We start from the raw sequence: 22,976 nt of genomic DNA on the forward strand, positions 1-22,976 counted from the left end.
CTTTCACACGTCCATTAAAGATTTGATTAATTTATGATGGCTCAGGTATAATTCACTACAATAGGGTTAGTCTAACAGCTGCTGATGGTGGAGCAAGCAAGGTTTACTGTTAAAAGAAATGTGGCAATAGGCTACATTGAAATACTTCACTTACCAGACTACCGGGTAAGGATACACTTCCAGGTCAGAGGTAACAATGACGTAATATATGCGCATCTGCCATTTCCCGCGCATGCGTACTAGGTTGTGTTGTGCCCGCGGTCGGAGGGGTTTGGAGTCTTAAACCAAAGCTTAAACGATGGCATTGTGTGTGTGTGGACAGGGATAAGGTTAGGTGGGTTATACCCTGTATAGCCCTAGTTGTCCCAGTGTAGAGGCAACCTAAGTAATTAGCAGACTAACTAACAACGACAACAATTACATAACTTTCTTCTGGTGGAGGTAAATATTAACATGTCCACTGATCTGTGCATTTTCTACATAATTCCAAACATTTTTTTTTATTTTCTTAAGTAAAAATAGCTGTAATTGCACAATCCCAAATCAAATACATGGCAGAAACCAGACATCTGAATGTGCAATCCACTCATAAACTGGGTTGCATTTGTATTTCCAACATTTTTTTTGGCAGAAAGACTTCTTATACACCATGACTATTGACAGCCTGTGTAATCTAACCGGACAATAAATTGGTAAAATCATAAGACTATGACAGTACTGAAGTGTAAATCGACAGTACTGAAGTGTAAATCGTGCCTCACCAACCTTCAACTCCACTGCACGCCAGTGATCTACACACATACCTACAAATTGAACAAAACAACAATACTTACTTGCTACTTCCAGCGACGCATTTCGACTGACTGCCTCACCCAGGTAATTACGGGCCACGCACACATAGACACCTTCATCAGGTTTACTTCGCCGGCCATGTACGATTCTCAGGAAGAAGAGGGAACCGCTGGGTAAGAGCATCCTGTGAGAGCGAGGGTCCTCACGGTCTGTCTCGACCCGATCCCCATCTTTGTACCATTCTACCATGGGAATCGGACGGCCCTCTGCCTTGCAGTTGAGGGTAGCTGGCTCCCCCTTGGACACAATCAGATCTGACGGATGTTCAACAATTCGTGGAGCAGCATCCTCTAGCCTGGGCCGAGATCCTAAGGCAAAAAAAATCGCAAAGGGAAAATACATGAGACTTCGGATGCGTTCTTGACTAGAAAAAGCTATAATACACATAGAAGGATGTAAGTATGGAGGTTAATTTGTGTCTTTAATACGAAAGCTTTTTTTTTACACTAAATGTATGTACTGAATTTATTGTGTTTAAACTTTGTGAACTGAATTTTTTTACATCAAATTATGCTGACAATTTTATTGAAAATAAATTCAGTGTATACAAATGCAGTGTGCAAAAATGTGCTGATTCAAAATGCAAGAGTCACTTTCGGTAAATTACGACAGAAGCAATTGATCCTGTCTCAGAACCCGGCACTGAATTTTTTAGCATTGAATTTTTAAACACAGAATTTTTATACAAGGACTTTTTTTTACACTGAATTTTTTACACTGAACATTTATACACTGAATTTTTATACACTGATTTTTTTTACACTGAATTTTTACACACTAAATTTTTACATACTGAATTGTAAAACACTGAACTTTTATTCCCTGAATTTTTTAAAACGCTGACTTTTTTTTTACACTGAATTATTTTACACTGATTTTCTTTACACTGAATTTTTATACACTGATTTCTTTACACTGAATTTTTTACACTGAACATTTATACACTGAATTTTTATACACTGATTTTTTTACACTGATTTTTTACATACTGAATTCTAAAACACTGAACTTTCATACACTGAATTTTAAAATGCTGAATTTTTTTTACACTGAATTTTTATACACTGAATTTTTTTTACACTGATTTTCTTTACACTGAATTTGTATACACTGATTTTTTTACACTGAATTTTTACACACTGAATGTTAAAACACTGAACTTTTATACACTGAATTTTAAAACACTGAATTTTTTTTCAATGAAAGTATCAGCATAAAAAAAATTCAGTTTCCAAAATTCAAATGCAAAAAATTCAGTTAAACGAATTCAGTGTCAAAAAAAAGCTTTCATAATAAAGACACAAATTAACCTCCACTGTAAGCATAATAATTATGTATCTCAGTCACAAACTTGAAAATACCATTCCAGTTTGGCCGTGTCCACACTTTTCAAGATTTAAAGGAACTTTTTTGTTATAGCAGCACACATGAGACACATGCCATGGCACGAAATGTAGTAGTAGTACTGTACGTACATAACAATTCTAATAGAATAGAATAAAAATAGAGTACCGGTAAGTAGCAAGTAAGGCTGCAGCTAACGATTATTTTTCTATCGATTAATCTATAGATTATTTTTTCGATTAATCGGTTAATCTATAGATTATTTTTTCGATTCATCTATAGATTATTTTTCCTTTTACCGATTATTTTTTATTTTATTTTATTTAAAATGAAGATGAAAAAATAAAAGTAGGCCAGTTTTTTCAAAAGGCATGGCTTTTATTTACAAAAAAAAAAAGTATGGCCACTCAGTCAACATTGACAACAACATGACAAAATATTCTGTAACAATGTAAACATTTAAAACTTTTAACATTTAACAAAATTAAAAGTAGCTTATTTGCTTTTTAATGTGCAAATATAAAAGTAAACATCCAGTGCAAATCTTAATATTCTGCAATAGTATAAGCATTTCAAAAGTAAAAGTATTGCTTATTTTGCTTTAAAATGTGCAAAAATAAAGATAAACATCCAATACAAAAAAGTGCAAAACGAAATATTCTGTAACAAAAGTGTAAACATTTCAACAAAAGTGAAAGTACTGCTAATTTGCTAAAATGTGCAAAAATAAAGATAAACATCAATACAAAAAAGTGCCAATCTAAATATTCTGGAGCACTGTAAACATTAAGTATTGCTTTTAAAATGTGCAAAATAAACATCCAGTCCAACACAGTACACAATAACCAATTCTACTCATTCCAGTGAGTGACTAACAGTTGTAATGAAGAAAGGTTAGCATGTCTACTTGCTTTGCTTCTTTTCTTGTTTACAATATTCCCAGCAGCTGAAAATAGGCGCTCAGAAGGGGTCGATGTGACTGGAACTGAGAGCTAATTAGCCTTCACCTCAAGCCAGGACTGCGAGTGAGCTGAGCTGCAGTTTAAGTTTCTAGAAGGTCAACGGGCTCATAGTGATGTTACTAGTAGTTGACTGGGAGGTGTTTATTATCATTCGGGGAGAGTCCGCTGCCTGATGCTCACCTGCTAAACACCTATCTGCTCCACGCTGAAGCGCTGACTACATGCGCTCTGAATACGCACTGCTGATTGGCTGATAATGCTTCGTGTGTACCAATCAGATGGTTGTGTGGGTGGGACAATGCTGCGTGTGTACCAATCAGATGGTTGTATGGGTGGGACAATGCTGCGTGTGTACCAATCAGATGGTTGTATGGGTGGGACAATGCTGCGTGCTGAGACAGAGGCAGCCGCAGAAGGAGCAAAGCAACTTGTTAAGACTTTAGCAGCTAAAGTTAGCTTTAGCTTAGAAACTCGTTCGGTACGCCCCCGTACCGAACCGAAAGCCCCGTACCGAAACGGTTCAATACAAAACACATAACGTTACACCCCTAGCAGATACAAATGACACATTCATGTTTTTGTGTAATGATGACAACGTATGCTAACGCGGACTATTGACTAGTTGATGGTTGATGGTTTTCTTTTCAAATGTTCGTTCATAGCCGTTGTGCTGCTATGATAGGCCATTTACGCTCGACACTGTGCATACAACAACATTATTAGGCTGTGTATTGAAATACTCCCACACTTTTGACGACTTTTGGCGTGCGTTTTTCCCCTCGCTCGCACAGTCTGCTTTGCGCTCCGCCATGACGGTAGTGTGACGTAATTATGCGACGCGTCGACGCACAAAAACGGCGTCGACGTATTTACATAACCGATGACGTCGACTACGTCGACGCGTCGTTTCAGCCTTAGTAGCAAGTTGCACAGGTTAATGGGAATACATTTTAAACAGAATATCACAAATAGAAAATACATTGTGATACTCTAGAACAGAGAAAAGAAAATGTAAAAACAATGACAAATAAAAGCCAAATTCAGCACAGTTGGTTACTTTTAGTTCAGCTCTCTGGGTTGAATTAAAAAAAAAACCAAAAAAACCTAGTGAGGTCAAATAAGAACATTTCATATCATTGCTATTGTGACCAGAATTATCACAGAACTGTTGAGTGTGCTCAAAAAGTGCTTATACACACACTGAAATCTTAACCCAGTTGTATTTTTAAAAATAAATATCTTTAGAGGCGTATTAATGTTGTTTGAATGTTTAAATATGTTTATCTTATCCCGTTTCTTAATGATGAAGACAAAATGGCATGCTTTGCTTCAGTTATTGAAATGTGTTAATTCTTGACGTCATACTGGTTACGCCACCGCCTCACTCCGAGACACGCCCTCACCGCCAAAAGCATATTGGCAAACAAGGAAGATACCCTGCAGTCTATGGGCTTTTTAATGAGTACGACTTAGGGCTGTTCGATTATTCCAAAAATCAATAATCACGATTGTTTTATTAATTACATGATTATTCATTAATTTAAAAAAATGCGTATTTATTGTAACACCAAAATTTATTATTTAAAACTCAATAAAAAAAAATAATTAAACGAACAACTGGAAATAAATTAGTAACAAATAAACAACAAGTAAAATAGTAATAATAGTAACAATAATAATAAATTAGTAACACATAAACAACAAGTAAAACAATAATAATAGCAGCAACAATAGATTGAAATAACAATGGTAATATAAAAAAAACAATAACACGAGTTTGAGATTAAAATTGTATTAATTGTCAAGCCCTAGTACAACTGAAAAATAATCCACCATGGGACGGACGAAAGTTTAGAAAAGCATGTTTGCAGGTTTGGAAAAACATGGCAAAAATCACGACCTTCTACCTCAATTTCGATTAGTGTTCAATTATTCCACACTGTAAAAACAACTGTAGATTTTACAGTAACTGTTGTACTGTTTGTTGTAAAAATTGCCATCAATTTTACAGTAAAACACTGGCAACTCAGTCGCCAGAATTTTACAGTAAAAATAACAATGTAACTGTTTTTTTCATTTACAGTAATTGACTGTAAAAACGACGCACATACATTTTCCTGTGAAAAAAACTGGCAAATCAGTCGCCAGAATTTTACCATTAAAAACAGTGGTTCCGTTTTTAAAATTACAATAATTTGCTGTAAAAAACTGCCTTTGATTTTACGTTGAAACACTGGCAGCTCAATCTGCAGAAATGTAATGGTAGTTTTTAAATTTACAGTAATACACTGTAAAATGACTGGTAGTCAAGGCGCCAACATTTTCTGTTTATTTTTTACATCTACAATAATTTGCTGTAAAAACCATCATAAATGTACAGTAAATTATTGGAGCTGACAATTTTTACCGGTAAATCTAATTTTTTAAATTTAATTTTACAGTGCGCTCTCACGACGAAATAAGCGACATAGCAGTTTTACGTTGGTTAGAAGCTCAAACTGTCACATAGTCCTAAAAGAAGGTGAGAAAAACTATTGATCTATAGAAGGAACGTGTGGCAAAGTCATACTTGCCAACCTTGAGACCTCCAATATCGGGAGGTGGGGGGTGGTAGTGGGGGGGTTGGGGGCGTGGTTATTTACCGCTAGAATTCACCAACTCGAGTATTTCATATATATATATATATATATATATATATATATATATATATATATATATATATATATATATATATATATATATATATATATATATATATATATATATACATATGTATGAAATACTTGACTTTCAGTGAATTCTAGCTATATATATATTTATTTTATTTACATAAAAGAAATACTTGAATTATCTATCCATTAGATGGCAGTATTGTCCTGTTTAACTTCTCTGTTCATGACTGAGAAATCATTTCGGCCACCATGTTCAATGGAGAAGTCTGTTCTACATATTTACAGGCAACATACACCTTCCCCTTGGAACTGTCCTGGATGAACTGAAATTCTTGTTTCCATTCGTTTTGGAACTTGCAAGCATATTTATACTGTGGGAAAGCGGACGTGAGAATAGGCTGTCCCCACTCAGTCTCAGGTCCGCATTGAGCTGGAGGGGGCGTGGCCTCCAGCTCCGGCTGAATACCGGGAGTTTGTCGGGAGAAAATCTCTGCCGGGAGGTTGTCGGGAGAGGCGCTGAATAACGGGATTCTCTCACTAAAAACGGGAGGGTTGGCAAGTATGGGCAAAGTACAAAGGTAGAGTTTCCGTTGCCCTCCTCTCTCTTAGCCCATCGCCGTCTAACAAGAGTGTTGAACAAAAGTAAAAGTATTGCTAAATGCTCATTAATTCATTTCAATAAATGATATGTATTTTGCTTTGTTTGGTGCATGTGTGTTATGTGACTGTAACGCATTCATTGGATTTGTATTATATCTTGAAGGGGGAAAAAAATGTACCACTGTGAAGATGTGTAATTTAATTAATTAGAGAGAAGAAGATCAATTACAAATGTACGACCATGTAGAGACACAAATGACACGCTGTCATGTAAATAAAATAAGTAAGATAAGCCTGGGAGGGTGCCATTGGCGTGCTGGGAAGGGCGGGTAGAGGGATACTGACAATCATCTACTCAACTAAAGGGCACTGTGCTGATAGCAATAAAGAATACTGTCTGACACTTAATGTAATTACATACATAAAGATGGAGAAATTGGAAGCCTAAAATCCTTGCAAAAACCCTCAGCCTGGTGAACAATACAGAAGCTTTAAAGTTCTAACAAGCCAAGTGGGAATGTAAAATGGGGGGTTTTATGGAGGAAAAGACCACTGTGAGGGTGTGACCTAAATATCTTCAAGATAATGTCTAAATAGTAAACATGTGAAAAGATCTCTCTCGGAGGAAATCACTCATAAATAAATGATACTGAGGCAAAAGTAATTTGACTAACTAGAAAGTACAGTGAAGCGTTTGAATACCCTGGAGAATAAAATAAACAGTGCAGCTGCAGGTTTATACCTGTACTAAGCTTTTGGGTGATAAAAGACAATGTCACTCAAGTTTTTTTTCTAATATTCTCCAAATGTCCAATTCACTGTGAGGGCAAATGTACTGGACCGTTAAGGATGAACTCAAATTGTTTCCCTTGGACAACTGGAGTATGTGCAGTCCGAATGGTTGCCTTGACAGTGGTGTATAAAAGCAAAGTCTGGACCCTCTTAGGACCTATTAGCGGCTGGTGAACATGGACTCCAAGAGAACGTAAGCAACTCTCATAGCTACACGATTGATTATGAAACCTCAGAGGTTGCTGGACAGGAATGATGCAAGGAGAACAATTAAATACTGGATCAAATGCAAGCCAAAATTAGGACCTTGATAATCCATCCAGTCTGCGGGATATGCAAAATAACCAAGATTTTGGGTGTAGAAGTAAAAGTAGATAACCTTGCATGCTTAAAGGGGAACTTCACTTTTTTGGGAATTTTGCCTATCGTCTACAATCATTATGAAAGACATGACGACGGATGGATTTTAAAAAATGCATTCTAACTTGCAAATAAACGAAAACAAAAGCCCATGAGAGGTCCTCTATTCCAGCCATAAAATCCAATAAATAATCATCCAAAAACCGCCAACAATACTCCATTTGTATTTCGTGACTTGAATATTAACCAAGTATTAGTGATATTGTTATTATAAGCGCTAACGCAGACAAACTATTTACAGCGGCAACGTGATCACTACTGTGTGTCCCTATGTTTACATCATCGAGTGGTCTGCTCTTTCCTCGCTTCCCTGCTGGGAGGAAGTTATTGTAGATCATAAATCATGCTTCTCATCTGGAAAGTAGATGGTTGAGGATGTATTTAGACAAGTTGGTACACTTTAACAGCCATTTAGGACCCAAAACTGGCAAAAACGACAATAAAAAGACATCCCGTTTCTTCACGAGGATTATGAGTCATCCATCCATCCATTTTCTACCGCTTGTCCCTTTTGGGGTGGCGGGGGGTCGCTGGAGCCTATCTCAGCTACAATCGGTCGGAAGGCGGGGTACACCCTGGACAAGTCGCCACCTCATCACAGGATTATGAGTCATTCTTCATCTACCGTAAATGGGAATATATGAACATCCCAGCAGTCGCCTTCTTAATGACAGCAGACCTTATACAGTACAAGGTTTCACCCTTAATGTAATTGAATGTGGCGGGCCGCCAAAGCGTTTTTTTATGGCCACACCCTGAAAATAAGGGTTTTATTTTTTTACTTGAAAACAAATTAAAACAAAATAATATATTGTAGCCCCCAGAAGAAAACACGAAGTCCAACGCTAACTTTAACTTTTGCTTCGTGATTCCGCGCTTCCCCAAACACACAACACTTCCTCATTCTCCGCCAATCACCTTTCAGGCACTGACAGAGTGTTTGCAAACATAGGCAAAACTAACATCAAATCTAAACGACACGAATATAAAACATTAACATTAGCAGGTCGTTACAGTAAAAATTGATAGATATAGCTTTTTATTTGCACACTATTGATAAGTGATGTACCGAAAACTTGATTACCAGAAAAATACTTTGATTACCGAAAACCGCGCTGCCAAAACCGGATTTAAACAAAACGCACGCCACTGTCTGGAGCGTTGTCAGCATGTCTGCGATGTGGACCTAATTAGTTTATATATTGCAGATATACCCGTGGACAGCCGTCTACAAAATGTGTAAATATTAAGAGGACAGTGGCGGCATTTAAGAAAAAGTCCAACTGGAGCAAAAGTGCCAGGCAAGTGGGAAGTCATGCTCGCTGCTGCGAGCCTCTTTAGTTAGTGACATCAAGGGACAGAAGTAAAGAGTCTCTAAACACGACTACATTTCATAATAACACCAGAATAAGATGCTACATTTGTTTTTAGTTGTTTTTCATTACAAAAAGTAATTAAAAGTCTGGAAACACTTGAAAAAAATAAAGTAGAATGTACAAAAAGCAGCAACAATTGAAAATATGGCAAAACAATAAATACTAATTCATAATAACAGCTTTGTTTTAAATGTACTGTATGTATACATTTTTTAGTCTTTTTAAAGAAAATCATATCATAGCACATTATACAAATTACATGGTGACCGCACCCATAACTACGTCCCCGCCACCACAGGTATCTTGGAAGTTTAGGGAAAACCCTGCAGTAAGGTATGTTTGTTGGCTCTCATTAAAGTCTGCAGTGAGTAATAATCAGTGATGAAGAAAAAAAAAAGCAAATATTGTAATGCGTTTCTTAAATAAACGCTCCGCGTATGCTTAAAATGATGAAAAAAAAAAAGGCCTGAGCAATATGGCCTAAAAATAAAATCCCTTTTTTTTTTCACAAAAATGTTCATTTACGATTTTTTCCAATTTGTTTCCCTACTTTTAAAAGAGCCCATTGAATACAAATGACGGAGATAATTCAAAACAAGCTTTTCTTTTATTTGATTAAAACCTAGTATATAGAAATGACACTGCATACACTGCATCTTACTTATAGCAAAATTCTAATTTCAATAATGTTGTTCTTTTTAGACCAGATAAAAATTATTATTTTTATGGAATCATTTTCAAAAACTAATCTAACAGTCTTGTATAAAATACTTCTGTTAACAAAAATGTAACATTCCACATTGCATGCAAATAAATAATTTCTCCCAACATTGAGATTAATAGTGAAAACTTTTGTTATTTTTTGCAAATATTAAGCTCATTTGGAATTTGATGCCTGCAACATGTTTCAAAAAAGCTGGCACAAGTGGGAAAAAAGACTCAGAAAGTTGAACAATGTTCATCAAACACTTATTTGGTGAACAGGTTCATTGGGAACAGGTGGGTGCCATGATTGGGTATAAAAGCAGCTTCCATGAAATGCTCAGTCATTCACAAACAAGGATGGGGCGAGGGTCACCACTTTGTGAACAAATGCGTGAGCAAATTGTCGGACAGTTTAAGAACAACATTTCTCAACGATCTATAGCAAGGAGTTTAGGGATTTAACCATCTACGGTCCGTAATATCATCAAAACGTTCAGAGAATCTGGAGAAATCACTGCACGTAAGCAATGATAATACGGATCTTTGATCTCTCAGGCGGTACTGCATCAAAAAGCGACATCAGTGTGTAAAGGATATCACCACATGAGCTCAGGAACACTTCAGAAACCCACTGTCAGTAACTACAGTTCGTCGCTACATCTGTAAGTGCAAGTTAAAACTCTACTATGCAAAGCGAAAGCCATTTATCAACAACACCCAGAAACGCCGCCGGCTTCGCTGGGCCCGAACTCATCTAAGATGGACTGATGCAAAGTGGAAAAGTGTTCGGTAATCTGATGAGTCCACATTTTCAAATTGGTTCCTCCGGACCAAAGAGGAAAAGAGCCATATGTTATAGGCGCAAAGTTGAAAAGCCAGCATCTGTGATGGTATGGGGGTGTATTATTGCCCAAGACATGGGTAACTTACACATCTGTGAAGGCACCATTAATGCTGAAAGGTACATACAGGTTTTGGAGCAACATATGTTGCCATCCAAGCAACGTTACCATGGACGCCGCTGCTTAATTCAGCAAGACAATGCCAAACCATGTGTTACAACAGCATGGCTTCATAGTAAAAGAGTGCAGGTACTAGACTGGCCTGCCTGTAGTCCAGACCTGACTCCCATTGAAAATGTGTGGCGCAATATGCAGCCTAAAATACCCCAACGGAGAACTCGGACTGTTGAACAACTTAAGCTGTACATCAAGCAAGAATGGGAAGGAATTCCACCTGAAAAGCTTCAAAAATTGTTTTCCCCAGTTCCCAAATGTTTACTGAGTGTTGTTAAAAGGAAAGGCCATGTAACACAGTGGTGAACATGCCCCTGTGCAAACTTTTTTGCAATATGTTGCTGCCATTAAATTCTGAGTTAATGATTATTTGTAAAAAAAAATTAAGTTTCCCAGTTTGAACATTAAATATATTGTCATTGCAGTCTATTCAATTGAATATAAGTTGAAAAGGATTTGCAAATCATTGTATTCTGTTTTTATTTACGATTTACACAACGTGCCAACTTCACTGGTTTTGGCTTTTGTAGATAAACACAGGCTTTTTTTCATTCACCCATCTTGGTGGTGGAACATGACTTTTAAAAAGTAATTAATAATAGTTTCTCTTTACAAACAAGTAATTGAATTACTAAAGGAATTACTCTTTCATTAATTGAAATAATTACTAGGGAAAGCAATTAATGCGTTACTTAAAAAAATTAAATATCTGGCTTATGCAATTGAGAGATGTATCATATTTGCACTAAATTGGCCCTCGTGTGCGAATGTGAGTGTGAATGTTGTCTGTCTATCTGTGTTGGCCCTGTGATGAGGTGGCGACTTGTCCAGGGTGTACCCCGCCTTCCGCCCGTGTGCAGCTGGGATAGGCTCCAGCACCCCCCGCGACCCCGTAAGGGACACGCGGTAGAAAATGGATGGATGGATAGGTAGTGTGTGCGTGAGTGAGTCTTTAAAAGGCAGTGCCTGTTGCCGAGTAACGTGTGTCTTGTGTGTGTTAGCTTAGCAGTGGCAGACAATTTGTCGGCACTCTGCAGTTCCAGCAGCTCTGTTGAATGTTTTTACTGGATTGTTTTACTTTTGGTTGATGAAAATATGTAATGTGCTTCATGGCTGTCATATCTTCTGGTCCACTAAAGAGGTATTGATTGGATTGCAATCTGAAGGTTTTCACTTCAATCATTGATTTGTTCCCTCGTAGTTAGTAGTAGTGTGTATGTGTTTGTTGTCTGCTGTGTGTGATGTTGCCTCTTTCTATTTGATATCAAGTTAATTTTCGTTTTCAGTTCTGGTTATATAAATGATAAATGGGTTATACTTGTATAGCGCTTTTCTACCTTCAAGGTACTCAAAGCGCTTTGACAGTATTTCCACATTTACCCATTCACACACACATTCACACACTGATGGCGGGAGCTGCCATGGTTGGTGATTTCAGTATTATAAGGATATTGAATAGACTGCAAAGACAAGATACTTAATGTTCAAACAGGTAAACATAGTTATTTTTTGCAAATATTAGCTCATTTGGAATTTGATGCCTGCAACATGTTTTAAAAAAGCTGGCACAAGTGGCAAAAAAGACTGAGAAAGTTGAGGAATGCTCATCAAACACTTATTTGTAACATCCCACAGGTGAACAGGCTAATTGGGAACAGGTGGGTGCCATGCTTGGGTATAAAAGCAGCTTCCACGATATGCTCAGTCATTCACAAACAAGGATAGGGAGAGGGTCACCACTTTGTGAACAAATGCGTGAGCAAATTGTCGAACAGTTTAAGAACAACATTTCTCAACTAGCTATTGCAAGGCATTTTAGAGATTTCACCATCTACGGTCCGTAATATCACCAATGTGTTGTTGCCATTAAATTCTAAATTAATGATTATTTGCAAAAAAAAAATTAGTTTCTCAGTTCGAACATTAAATATCTTGTTTTTGCAGTCTATTCAATTGAATATACGTTGAAAAGGATTTGCAAATCATTGCATTCTGTTTTTATTTACGATTGAAACAATGTGCCAACTTCACTGGTTTTGGGTTTTGTATATATAACTTTTTTAGTAAAAAACAATCCCCTTGTCTAAGACAGCACAGCTCGTATGATTAATGTACACAAATCAAATATCTTAGTTGCTCAGGCAACAATGTGTTTACATAAATTTAGATTAGGGTATGCTATTTCTTAAAGGGGAAATACTTTAATGTCTCCACAGGGTTTCCTCTTAATGTAAATGATTTAGGCGGCCCGCCACGGCAAAATAATAGTTGCCACACCTTGAAAATTAGTTTTTTTTATGTGAAAACAAATAAAAGTAATATAATGTATTCTAGCATCCAGAAGAGGTGACACACAGTTCGATGCTATTTGTTTTACTTTTATTGCCAATTATATGATAACAACTAGACCAGTTCCAACAGGTTTTACCTCCTTTACAAAAACTTTTAGTCTCCGTGCTTCACTCCATGGCACACGACAACACTTCCTCATTCTCCGCCAATCCGCTTTCAGGCATGGACGGTACGTTCACAGATCATGGGAAAAATTAACATCAAATCAAAACCACACGAACATAAAACATTGCCACCAGCAAGTCGTTATAGTATGAATTGATATTGTTTGCGCACTATTAACTAGTGATGCACCCAAAACATGATGTTGTGATGACGTAAACAAGACGGATGTGATTTTTTGGAGCGTAGTCAGCATGTATGTGATGTGGACGTAACTTTATTGGATATCAGATATACCCGCGGACAGCGAACTACATAATGTGCAAATATTAAGAGGACAGGGATGGCTTTAAAGAAGAAAAAGTCCAACTTGAGCAGCAGCGCCATGCAAGTGTGACGTCATGCTCACAGCTTGCCTCTTTTGTCGGGGGCATCGAAGGACCAGAGCAGAGTCTCTAAACACGAGTATAGTCTCCAATAACACCACAAAAAGATGCTACATTTGTTGCTGTAGACACATGTCTCTAAACACTTGAAAAATTCTCAAAGTACAACATTATACAATAAGCAGCAATACTTGAAAATATAACAAAACAATATAATATAAAAATACATGTTAATACTAATTAATAATAACACAGATTTGTTTTTAAATTAAGTTAGGGAGCTTGATTTAATGTTAGCAATTAAGCTAGCGAGTTTATCAAACTGCAGTTATCAATCACGGTTTTTCCATAATTTTTATTTAAAATGGTAATACTAACCATCGAGAGTTTTACTGCAGTTATCATTATTACCGTTTATCGATACATCCTTAGTTGCAATACAATTACACTTTCACTTGCAATTCCTTTTCTTATTTCAAATATACACTTTTGAGACTTGAGGAAGTTTAAGCTGTCTAAAATTTTTTAGAAAATTAAAATAAAATAATAAATAAAATAAAAACTAACTGCGTATATATTTTGTAACAGATATGAGACCTTTTCAATATGTAAGTGTAGATCAACTCAAACCGAATTGAATCAAATTGTTATTAATCGCATTACAATTTTATGAATCGATATTGTGAAGGCTGAGTGGATTGTGTGAATGGGTTTATGAAGACGTTAAATGCATATAATATTTTATACTGTTACTCATAATAGCTATACATATATATATATATATACATATACATATATATATATATATATATATATATATATATATATATACACACAGTATACAGGACCTACTCAGTCCCCTAGTGGTTAGAGTTCCGCCCTGAGAGTAGGTTGTGAGTCATAATAAAGACTATAAAAATGGGACTCATTACCTCCCTGTTTGGCACTCAGCATCAAGGGTTGGAATTGGGGGTTAAATCACCAAAAATTATACCCCTCACCTCCCAGGGGGTGACCAAGGGGATCGGTCAAATGTAGAGGACAAATTTCACCACACCTAGTGTGTGTGTGACAATCATTAGTACTTTATTTTTAACTTTAACTTTTAACATCATGTGCATCATATATTACATCTATTCCATCACAATACACATCCGCCTACATAGCGCCTGACTGCTTGAATCCAAGCTGCCCTTAGCTAACTCCACAAGCTCTTAGAGAATATATGTGTCATCACACACAACCAAATATATATTCTGGTGACTGGGAGCCCTGCGGGGAAAAGGACATAAAACATGGATAGCACTTCGCCTACATCAAGTCCTCACCCACACACCACATTTTGGCATACAGAAATGCAGAAATTGTAAATCAGAATACTGCAATTTTTGGTCATAGTTTTGCTATTAAAAGACAAGCTTTGCGGGTTGTATGTGCAAATTACAAAAAGCTTCTCAGACCACATTTTCCACCAAGACATTTTTACATATAATACAGGAATGTGCTCTACTAAAGAACATATCTCAAATAGGTACATTTCAAGAAAATGGCAAACATGGCAAAACTATTATATAAATTACACAACTTTCTGATTTCTATTCCTTACTCATTTACAATTCCTTTTAGCGGGTGGCTTCCTTCTTATGGACTTGTTGTTTAACAGCTTTGTTGCCTTCTCAAAAGTCAAAAGATTGCTTCAAGATCCTCAAAGCCATAGGAATTCATTTGCAAATGTGTATTCAAAGTTAAATTGGCAGCAGTGAGGGAGGCAGACTTGGCTGCCTTTTGCTGCAGCCTTTTAGTACTTGACCCTGCAGGCACCACAAAATGAGGCACATACATGAAAATACAAAGCACCAACCCTAAAGAGGAAACCTTTTTATAGTTTAACTGGTTAATGCTAAGTATCTAAACGAGTGTGCTCAACTTTGCAAAAGGAAATTCCGTGTTTATTTATGTCCCCGTGGGCCATCAGTTTGTTATGAGTTTCAAGATGGCGGTTGTTTATTTTGGCTCCTTTTTGTCTAAACAAATAAAAAAATAAAATTGTTGTACTATTGCTAAATTAATCTCAGACAGAAACGTGTTTACATATATTTTTTAGAGTAATCACAACAAGCTATCACAAATATTGCCAAGAGGTCTCAATTTCCATATTGTGACAAGCGTAAACAGAAATTAAAAGGAAGGTGAACTTATGGGTACAATTGTCCAGAAACGAATGGATAGTTGTCATTATTAACCACTAAGGAGAAATAATTTACTTTATTTATTTATCGATTAGTTTGTTTGATTAATTGAGTCATCGGATAAAACACACTTTTAGAGCCTCTGTGCATAATTTATGGAAAATAGTTTGAACAAATTTACCAAAATTTGCTTGCCATAACATTCTTCTTTTATTCCAATATATGCACATTATCAACTAAAAGTTTTTGTACAGGAAGTAAAACCTGCTGGAATTGGTCCAGTTGTTATCATATAATTGGCGTTAAAAGTAAAAAAAAAAATAGCATCGACTGTGTGTGACCTCTCCTGGTCGCTTTTAACATGTGTGTAATAATAAAAATAAATTAATAAACAAAAAAACTATCTGCTGTTCGCCACCACACAGATTTTAGGGCTACAACAATGACCATCTAATCGAACAATTTGATTAGAAAAAAGCTTTGATTTATATTCTGTCACTTTGATTAAAATTGAGCGGACAAAAAAAGGAAAATTGGATGTAAAGCATGTGTATAGTAAGGTTTTAAAGATAAACGGTGTTAAAAATAACCAAGGTAAAACTAGACAGTTCGTATTACCGTATTAATTACAGTAATCGAAAAAACGTGATTGATAGCCCCGCTTTATTAACTAACGGACAAACTAGCCCCTAGCTTGTTAGCTTAAATGCTAACATGAATACAAGAAACAATAACATCTCCCCCTATTAAGAAACGATATACCCCAAGCTTGTTTAAACACATTTCTGTCTGAGCGAGTAAGCGATTCAATTGTGCACATTGAACCTACAAGTGATTGATATACACTTGCAAGACTATGACACAGAGGTGTTTTTACGGTGCATTAAAAGGCCGCTGAACAGAGTAGGATGCCACAACATCTGCCAGAACACTCTTATCAGTGAAGCATCCATCCATACATTTTTTCTACCGCTTGTCCCTCTCAAGGTTGTGGGGGTGCTGGGGCCTATCCCAGCATAAGAAACACAAAACATGCAAAATAGAAGGCTTTGTGAAAGTGGGTCTATTTAATAAAAAACTATCTAAGGATTTCAGTGTGTGTATAAGTACCTTTTAAGCACATTGAACAAAGTCGCAATATTAATGATAACCGTGATAATCTTGGTCACAATAACCATTACATCCCTCGTATATTATGTGTGACAAGTGTAGCTTAGCAGTTAGCACAGCGACACCAGTGCAATTACAATGCCCCCTGGACTTAGGTACGGCGATTTTAAAAAGGTTACAAAGTAAAAATTTACTGTCATGATTTCCTGATGGCAAAAGCAAAAAGGCTTTCAGTCTTGGAACTTGGTGGAAAAGCTGCACCAGCCAGGATCTTTACGATTTGTTCTTGTTTAGCTTTAAGAATCAACTGCTTCTCCATTTAAATGTTTAATGTTGAACTTGTCTGTCTTGTTGCACTCACCAAAAAAGAAACCTTGTAAACTATTACATATGTTTCTAAATTAACTATTTCATCTTTTATTTTATTTTTATGGAAAATTGTATTATTGAGGGATGCATAATATTAATATTTTGAGGCAATATCGATAACTTCCTGCTTCGGTTAAGACCAATACCATTAACCAATAACTTATTTATATTATAGCGATTACTCTTTGTGTATTTTGGGAACACCTGTAGGTAAGAATGAATCACGACTTGTCCTGAACAATAATAATATATTCAACAATGCTAAAGGGCTGGTCGTCCAGTGCCATCATTTCCATGATGAAATCGCAGCTCGATTTAGTCTTTGTGATGTCTCTTGCAAACTTTTTGCACTTTTCAAATGCATTCCGTCTTTCTTTGCAGCTTCTTTAGCAGCGCAGGCTTTCAAAACACACTGTTTAAAGTGGCTGATTATAGTTGATGAGTTGAAATGTGATGTTGTCTGCTTCCTTGGGGATTTGCAGAATGTGTGGTATAAATAGCACGCAAAGGGAGGTTTATGAAAAGGAACACTTGATTTGCCCACCTAAACCCAGCTACATATCAGCACGGGTAATCTCGCCTTACTGGAGTGACTTGGTTTGTTTGTTTGTTTTAACCGGTTATTGTCTGAACTCTTTTTATTGTTATAAAAAGGGACAAGCGGTGGAAAATGGATGGATGGATGGATGGAAAATGTATCTGTGTGACGTCCTCGACTTCCTCATAATAGCTCGGTAATTATAGGTCCAGCATTCTAGTATTATTTGAAAATTGCATGCCAGCTATTTGCTATTTCTTTGCTTTATTGAAAAAAATTCAAGCTGTTTACAGAACAGCTAAGAGTCTCAGGTTTTATATGTTTTTCTCTTACTCTGGTGTATTTTGACAACCCTACTAATTCCTATACTAGAAATATACACAAAAAAGACAGCAATAACTACATATTTATGAAAAGTAGTACCATTTTATTTTGTTCTATGGTTAGTTTTTTCTTCCACTCACATATTACAGCTCGATTATACCTGTATGTGTATTTCTAGCATAGTAGTGAGTATTTAGACAATATCAATTATTTAGTTGTGTGGCTGTTGGGGATGATGTTGTTCATTAAGAAATTATCGATATCGATGCCATTATCGAATCCTCTTATCGAACCGATTCCTTATCAAATCTCTTATCGAATCCAGATAAGTTGTTCTGTGTGCACCTTGTGTGTGCACTGAGTTCCAAAAGCCGTAGATGTTATGTGACTGGGCCGGCACGCTGTTTATATGAAGGAAAGGCGGACGTGACTGAGGACAGCATGAGGACGTTAAAGGGTGAAAGTTTCAGGTGAGAGAGGACGCTAATGGCCCGCCCCCAGTGAGCATATAGTGCTTCTATGTGCGTTGTAAATAAAAAAATTGCCGACAAACACATCACCAACATGGACGAGGTGCCGCTCACTTTCGACATCCCGATGAAGCACACTGTGGAGAAGAAGGGGACCAGCACGGTAGCGAATCGATACGCACAACAAGGCAAGAGAAGTCGGCTTTTACTTTTTCAGAGGAGCCCCACGGCAACGAGACTGACTTTAAATATGACGAGAGGGAATATGGCGTGTTTGATGGAGAACTTGCCCAGCTGTTCATTTCGGACACAGAAGATGAGGACTGTGATGGATTTATGGGTGAGGATTGATCAAAAAATAATGTGAGTACATTGATAAATACTTCAACAAAGTACAACCAAACTCAGCTTTGCTCCTGCTGCCTTTTTAAAACAGCGTCCATTCATGCTAGCGTATGTTTTAAGCTAGAGTATGTTTAACCATGCCTGTGCCCCAAAATACGCTGCGCCTTATTTATGCGTTAAATACAGAAATAGCACCCGTAACTGACACGGCGCCTTTTAATACGGTGCGCCATATGGTCACGAAAATACGGTATAGTGGCTTCGATAACGGGAACCGGTTCTCAAAAAGGGATTCGAATCTATGGAATCGGTTCTTTTCTTATCGAAGCATCGGGAGAACCGGTTTTCGAACATCATCCCTAGTGGCTGTCATGCTTCCTAATTGGACTCTTAATTGCTGTTACATAATTGTGTTGCTGCCCAAGAACATGAACAGCTGTCAGTGTACAGGTTCGACTTAGCCTTTTGAAAATCATGTGATCGTGTGTCAGTCATCAAAAAGAATTCCCAAAATTTCTGAAGTCCTACTTAAAGCCCAACTGCTTCTTCCCTGTGCTTGTCTTTTGTTTCTCAACACTGGAGTGAGAAAATCAAAACAACTGTGTGTCTGTCGGAGCTCTATGCTGCTATTAAGTCACAATAGTAGCTCTCACAAGCCTACCATGACAGCATTACCTTGATGTTAATAGGCTCCAAAAATTATCCATTATCAGTTGGTTCGAATATTCCGAGTGAGTATTCAAGTGCCACACTACTCTGTACCACAGTTGTGTTATGCACTTCAAAATAGTCATTGGGTAAACACTCAAGGTTTGACTGAGTGACGCGCCAATCAAACTTGATGAAAACAGAGTGCTGTGACGTGATGAGCAGTCAGTGATAAGATGAAATCACAGAATGTTGGGAATAAATCAAGTTTACAAAATACAAGTTACATAAAATAACTATACCTTACTTTACTTTACATTTGTTGCAGCACTCTAGTATTATATTTACATTACCTATGTACGATCGAAGCATAAGATTGTCGTAACAATAAATGATCAAAATCTTTAAACAGCCATAGCTGGGATTCCCCAAATTGAAAAGTTTTGTCTAAAACTGAAAATGACAAAACCAAGGCCGAAAACCAAAGCACCAAAATAAATGACTTTGCCAACTAGGGTTGGGCTATTTAGACGATATACGACAGTGTTTTTCAACCACTGTGCCGCGAGATACAGTCTGGTGTGCCGTGAGAGATTACCTAATTGGGTTAAAAATATTTTTTGCAAACCAGTGATTGTAATCCGCAAATATTGTGCCGTTGTTGAGTGCCTGTGCTGTCTAGAGCTCGGCAGAGTAACTGTGTAATACTCTTCCATATCAGTAGGTGGCAGCAGGTAGCTAATTGCTTTGTAGATGTCGGGAACATGGTTTGTCGTGATCACAATATGCAGGTGACAGCGGGAGGCAATGTGCAGGTAAAAAGGTGTCAAACGTTTAAACCAAAAATAAACAAAAGGTAAGTGCCGCTAAGAAAAGGCATTGAAGCTTAGGGATGGCTATGCAAAATGAAACTAAAACTGAACTTGCTGCAAAGTAAACAAAAACAGAATGCTGGACGACAGCAGAGACTTAAAGCGTGGAGCAGACTGCAGACTGCGTCCACAAAGTACATCCGTACATGACATGACAATCAACAATGTCCCCACAAAGGATAGCATCCGCACAACTTAAATAGTCTTGATTGCCAAAACAAAGCAGGTGCGGGGAATAGCGTTCAAGGAAGACATGAAACTGCTACAGGAAAAACCAACAAAACAGGAAAAGCCACCGAAATAGGAGCACAAGACAAGAACTAAAACACAACACACAGGAAAATGCCAAAAACTTTAAAATAAGTCACAAAGTGATGTGACAGGTCGTGACAGCACACCTACTTTGAGACAAGAGTTACAGTGAAGCATGGTTGGTTATGGTTTGAATTCATATCCAACAATTGCGAAAACGACTTTTTATTGTCAATATCGGCTGCTGACTTTCATTTGTCAATGATTTCTGTTGGTTGTGTGCCTCGGGATTTTTTCAATGAATAAAATGTGCCTTGGCTCAGAAAAGGTTGAAAAACACTGATATACGATACATCCGGCCGACGATAGTTTTTAATACCATGGTTGTGCATGTTGATGACACATTCTAGCTGTGTTCTGCAAATTTGACATTGACAAGCACACAAACAGATCCTGAACCACTGTAGCATTCTTACTAGCAAGCTAGCGGCTAACTCAACTAAAACCCGATATATACTCTTGTGTCACGTAACTTGCGTAAGCAACGCCGTCTTGCCCCTCCCCCAGCATACCCTCTTGCAGACTATTTTGTGTACCTCCCAAAAATCCTAGCTCTGTGTCAGCAGCGACGCGGACTCTGATTGGTCAGCTTTTGCCCAGGAGGTTCTTTGAGCAAAGGAGAGCAGATGTTGGGCTTAAAAATGCACAAATTGAACCAACAGTGATTGAACATTTGCATGTAAACTGTTATTGTGTACTTCATATGCGCTCTAAAAATAATGACTGAATATGTCGTTTTTCAGCTTACTGTGTTGTTGTTGTTGCATCCAGAATAAGTCACAAAGTATTACACTCTGTTTAACTTTAACTGCCAATATTGTGCTAACAAATGTTCAATTCCGACACATATTCTTTCTCGTGCACACACGTCTGTCTCCGTCTTTTTTTCCTCACACACAATTCCTCAGTCTCTGTCAATCACCTTTCAGGCATGGAACGTGTTACTGCCATTAAATTCTAAGTTAATGATTATTTGCAAGTTTCTCAGTTCGAACATTAAATATCTTGACTTTGCAGTCTATTCAATTGAATATAAGTTGAAAAGGATTTGCAAATCATCGCATTCTGTTTTAATTTACGAATTACACAATGCGCCAACTTCACTGGTTTTGGGTTTTGTATATCACAGGAGGCTGCAATATATGATGCGATATAGATTTTAGGCCGTATCGCCCATCCTTAATGCCAACAACTATTAGCAACTATTAGCATTGCATTTATGACTATTACTGTCTATTAAAGGCCTACTGAAATGAAATGTTGTTATTTAAACGGGGATAGCAGGTCCATTCTATGTGTCATACTTGATCATTTCGCCATATTGCCATATTTTTGCTGAAAGGATTTAGTAGAGAACATCGACGATAAAGTTCGCAACTTTTGGTCGCTGATAAAAAAGCCTTGCCTGTACCAGAAGTAGCGTGATGTCATAGGTTGAAGAGCTCCTCACATCTGCACATTGTTTACACCAGCAGCGAGAGCGATTTCGACCGAGAAAGCGACGATTACCCCATTAATTTGAGCGAGGATGAAGGATTTGTGGATGAGGAAAGTGAGAATGAAGGATTAGAGTGCAATGTAGGACGCCAGGGTGTATCTTTTTTCGCTCTGACCGTAACTTAGGTACAAGGGCTCATTGGATTTCACACTTTCTCTATTGTGGATCACGGATTTGTATTTTAAACCACCTCGGATACTATATCCTCTTGAAAATGAGAGTCGTGACTGGAAATGGACATTCACAGTGACTTTTATCTCCACAACAATACATCGGTGAAGCACTTTAGCTTCGGAGCTAACGTGATAGCATCGTGCTTAACTGTGGATAGAAACAGAAGAAACATGCCCCTGACTGGAAGGATAGACAGAAGATCAACAATACTACTATTACTTCTACTATCAGGAGACACCGAACCAAACCCTGGACCTGTAACCACACGGTTAATGCTGTCCAGCCTGGCGAAGCCTAGCAATGCTGTTGCTAACGACGCCATTGAAGCTAACTTAGCTACGGGACCTCGACAGAGCTATGCTAAAAACATTAGCTCTCCACCTACGCCAGCCCTTATCTGCTCATCACGACCCGTGCTCACCTGCGTTCCAGCGATCGACGGCGCGACGAAGGACTTCACCCGATCATCAGTGCGGTTTGTGGCTAGCGGCGGATAGCGCGTCTGCTATGCGACTCAAAGTCCTCCTGGTTGTGTTGCTGTAGCCAGC

General features: G+C 37.5%; 1 protein-coding gene across 2 annotated transcripts in view; it reads right to left on the reverse strand.

The window, feature by feature from the left end:
* Positions 1-22,976, reverse strand: part of LOC133650717 (roundabout homolog 2-like) — a 240,172-nt gene that overhangs the window by 194,553 nt on the left and 22,643 nt on the right. For both annotated transcript variants that reach the window (XM_062048300.1, XM_062048299.1), the window contains exon 2: positions 834-1,160. In XM_062048300.1, the coding sequence (XP_061904284.1) occupies positions 834-1,160 (327 nt within the window). The remainder of the gene's footprint in view (positions 1-833; positions 1,161-22,976) is intronic.

Source organism: Entelurus aequoreus, linkage group LG05 (assembly GCF_033978785.1).
Source record: "Entelurus aequoreus isolate RoL-2023_Sb linkage group LG05, RoL_Eaeq_v1.1, whole genome shotgun sequence".
Taxonomy (NCBI): Eukaryota; Metazoa; Chordata; class Actinopteri; order Syngnathiformes; family Syngnathidae; genus Entelurus; species Entelurus aequoreus.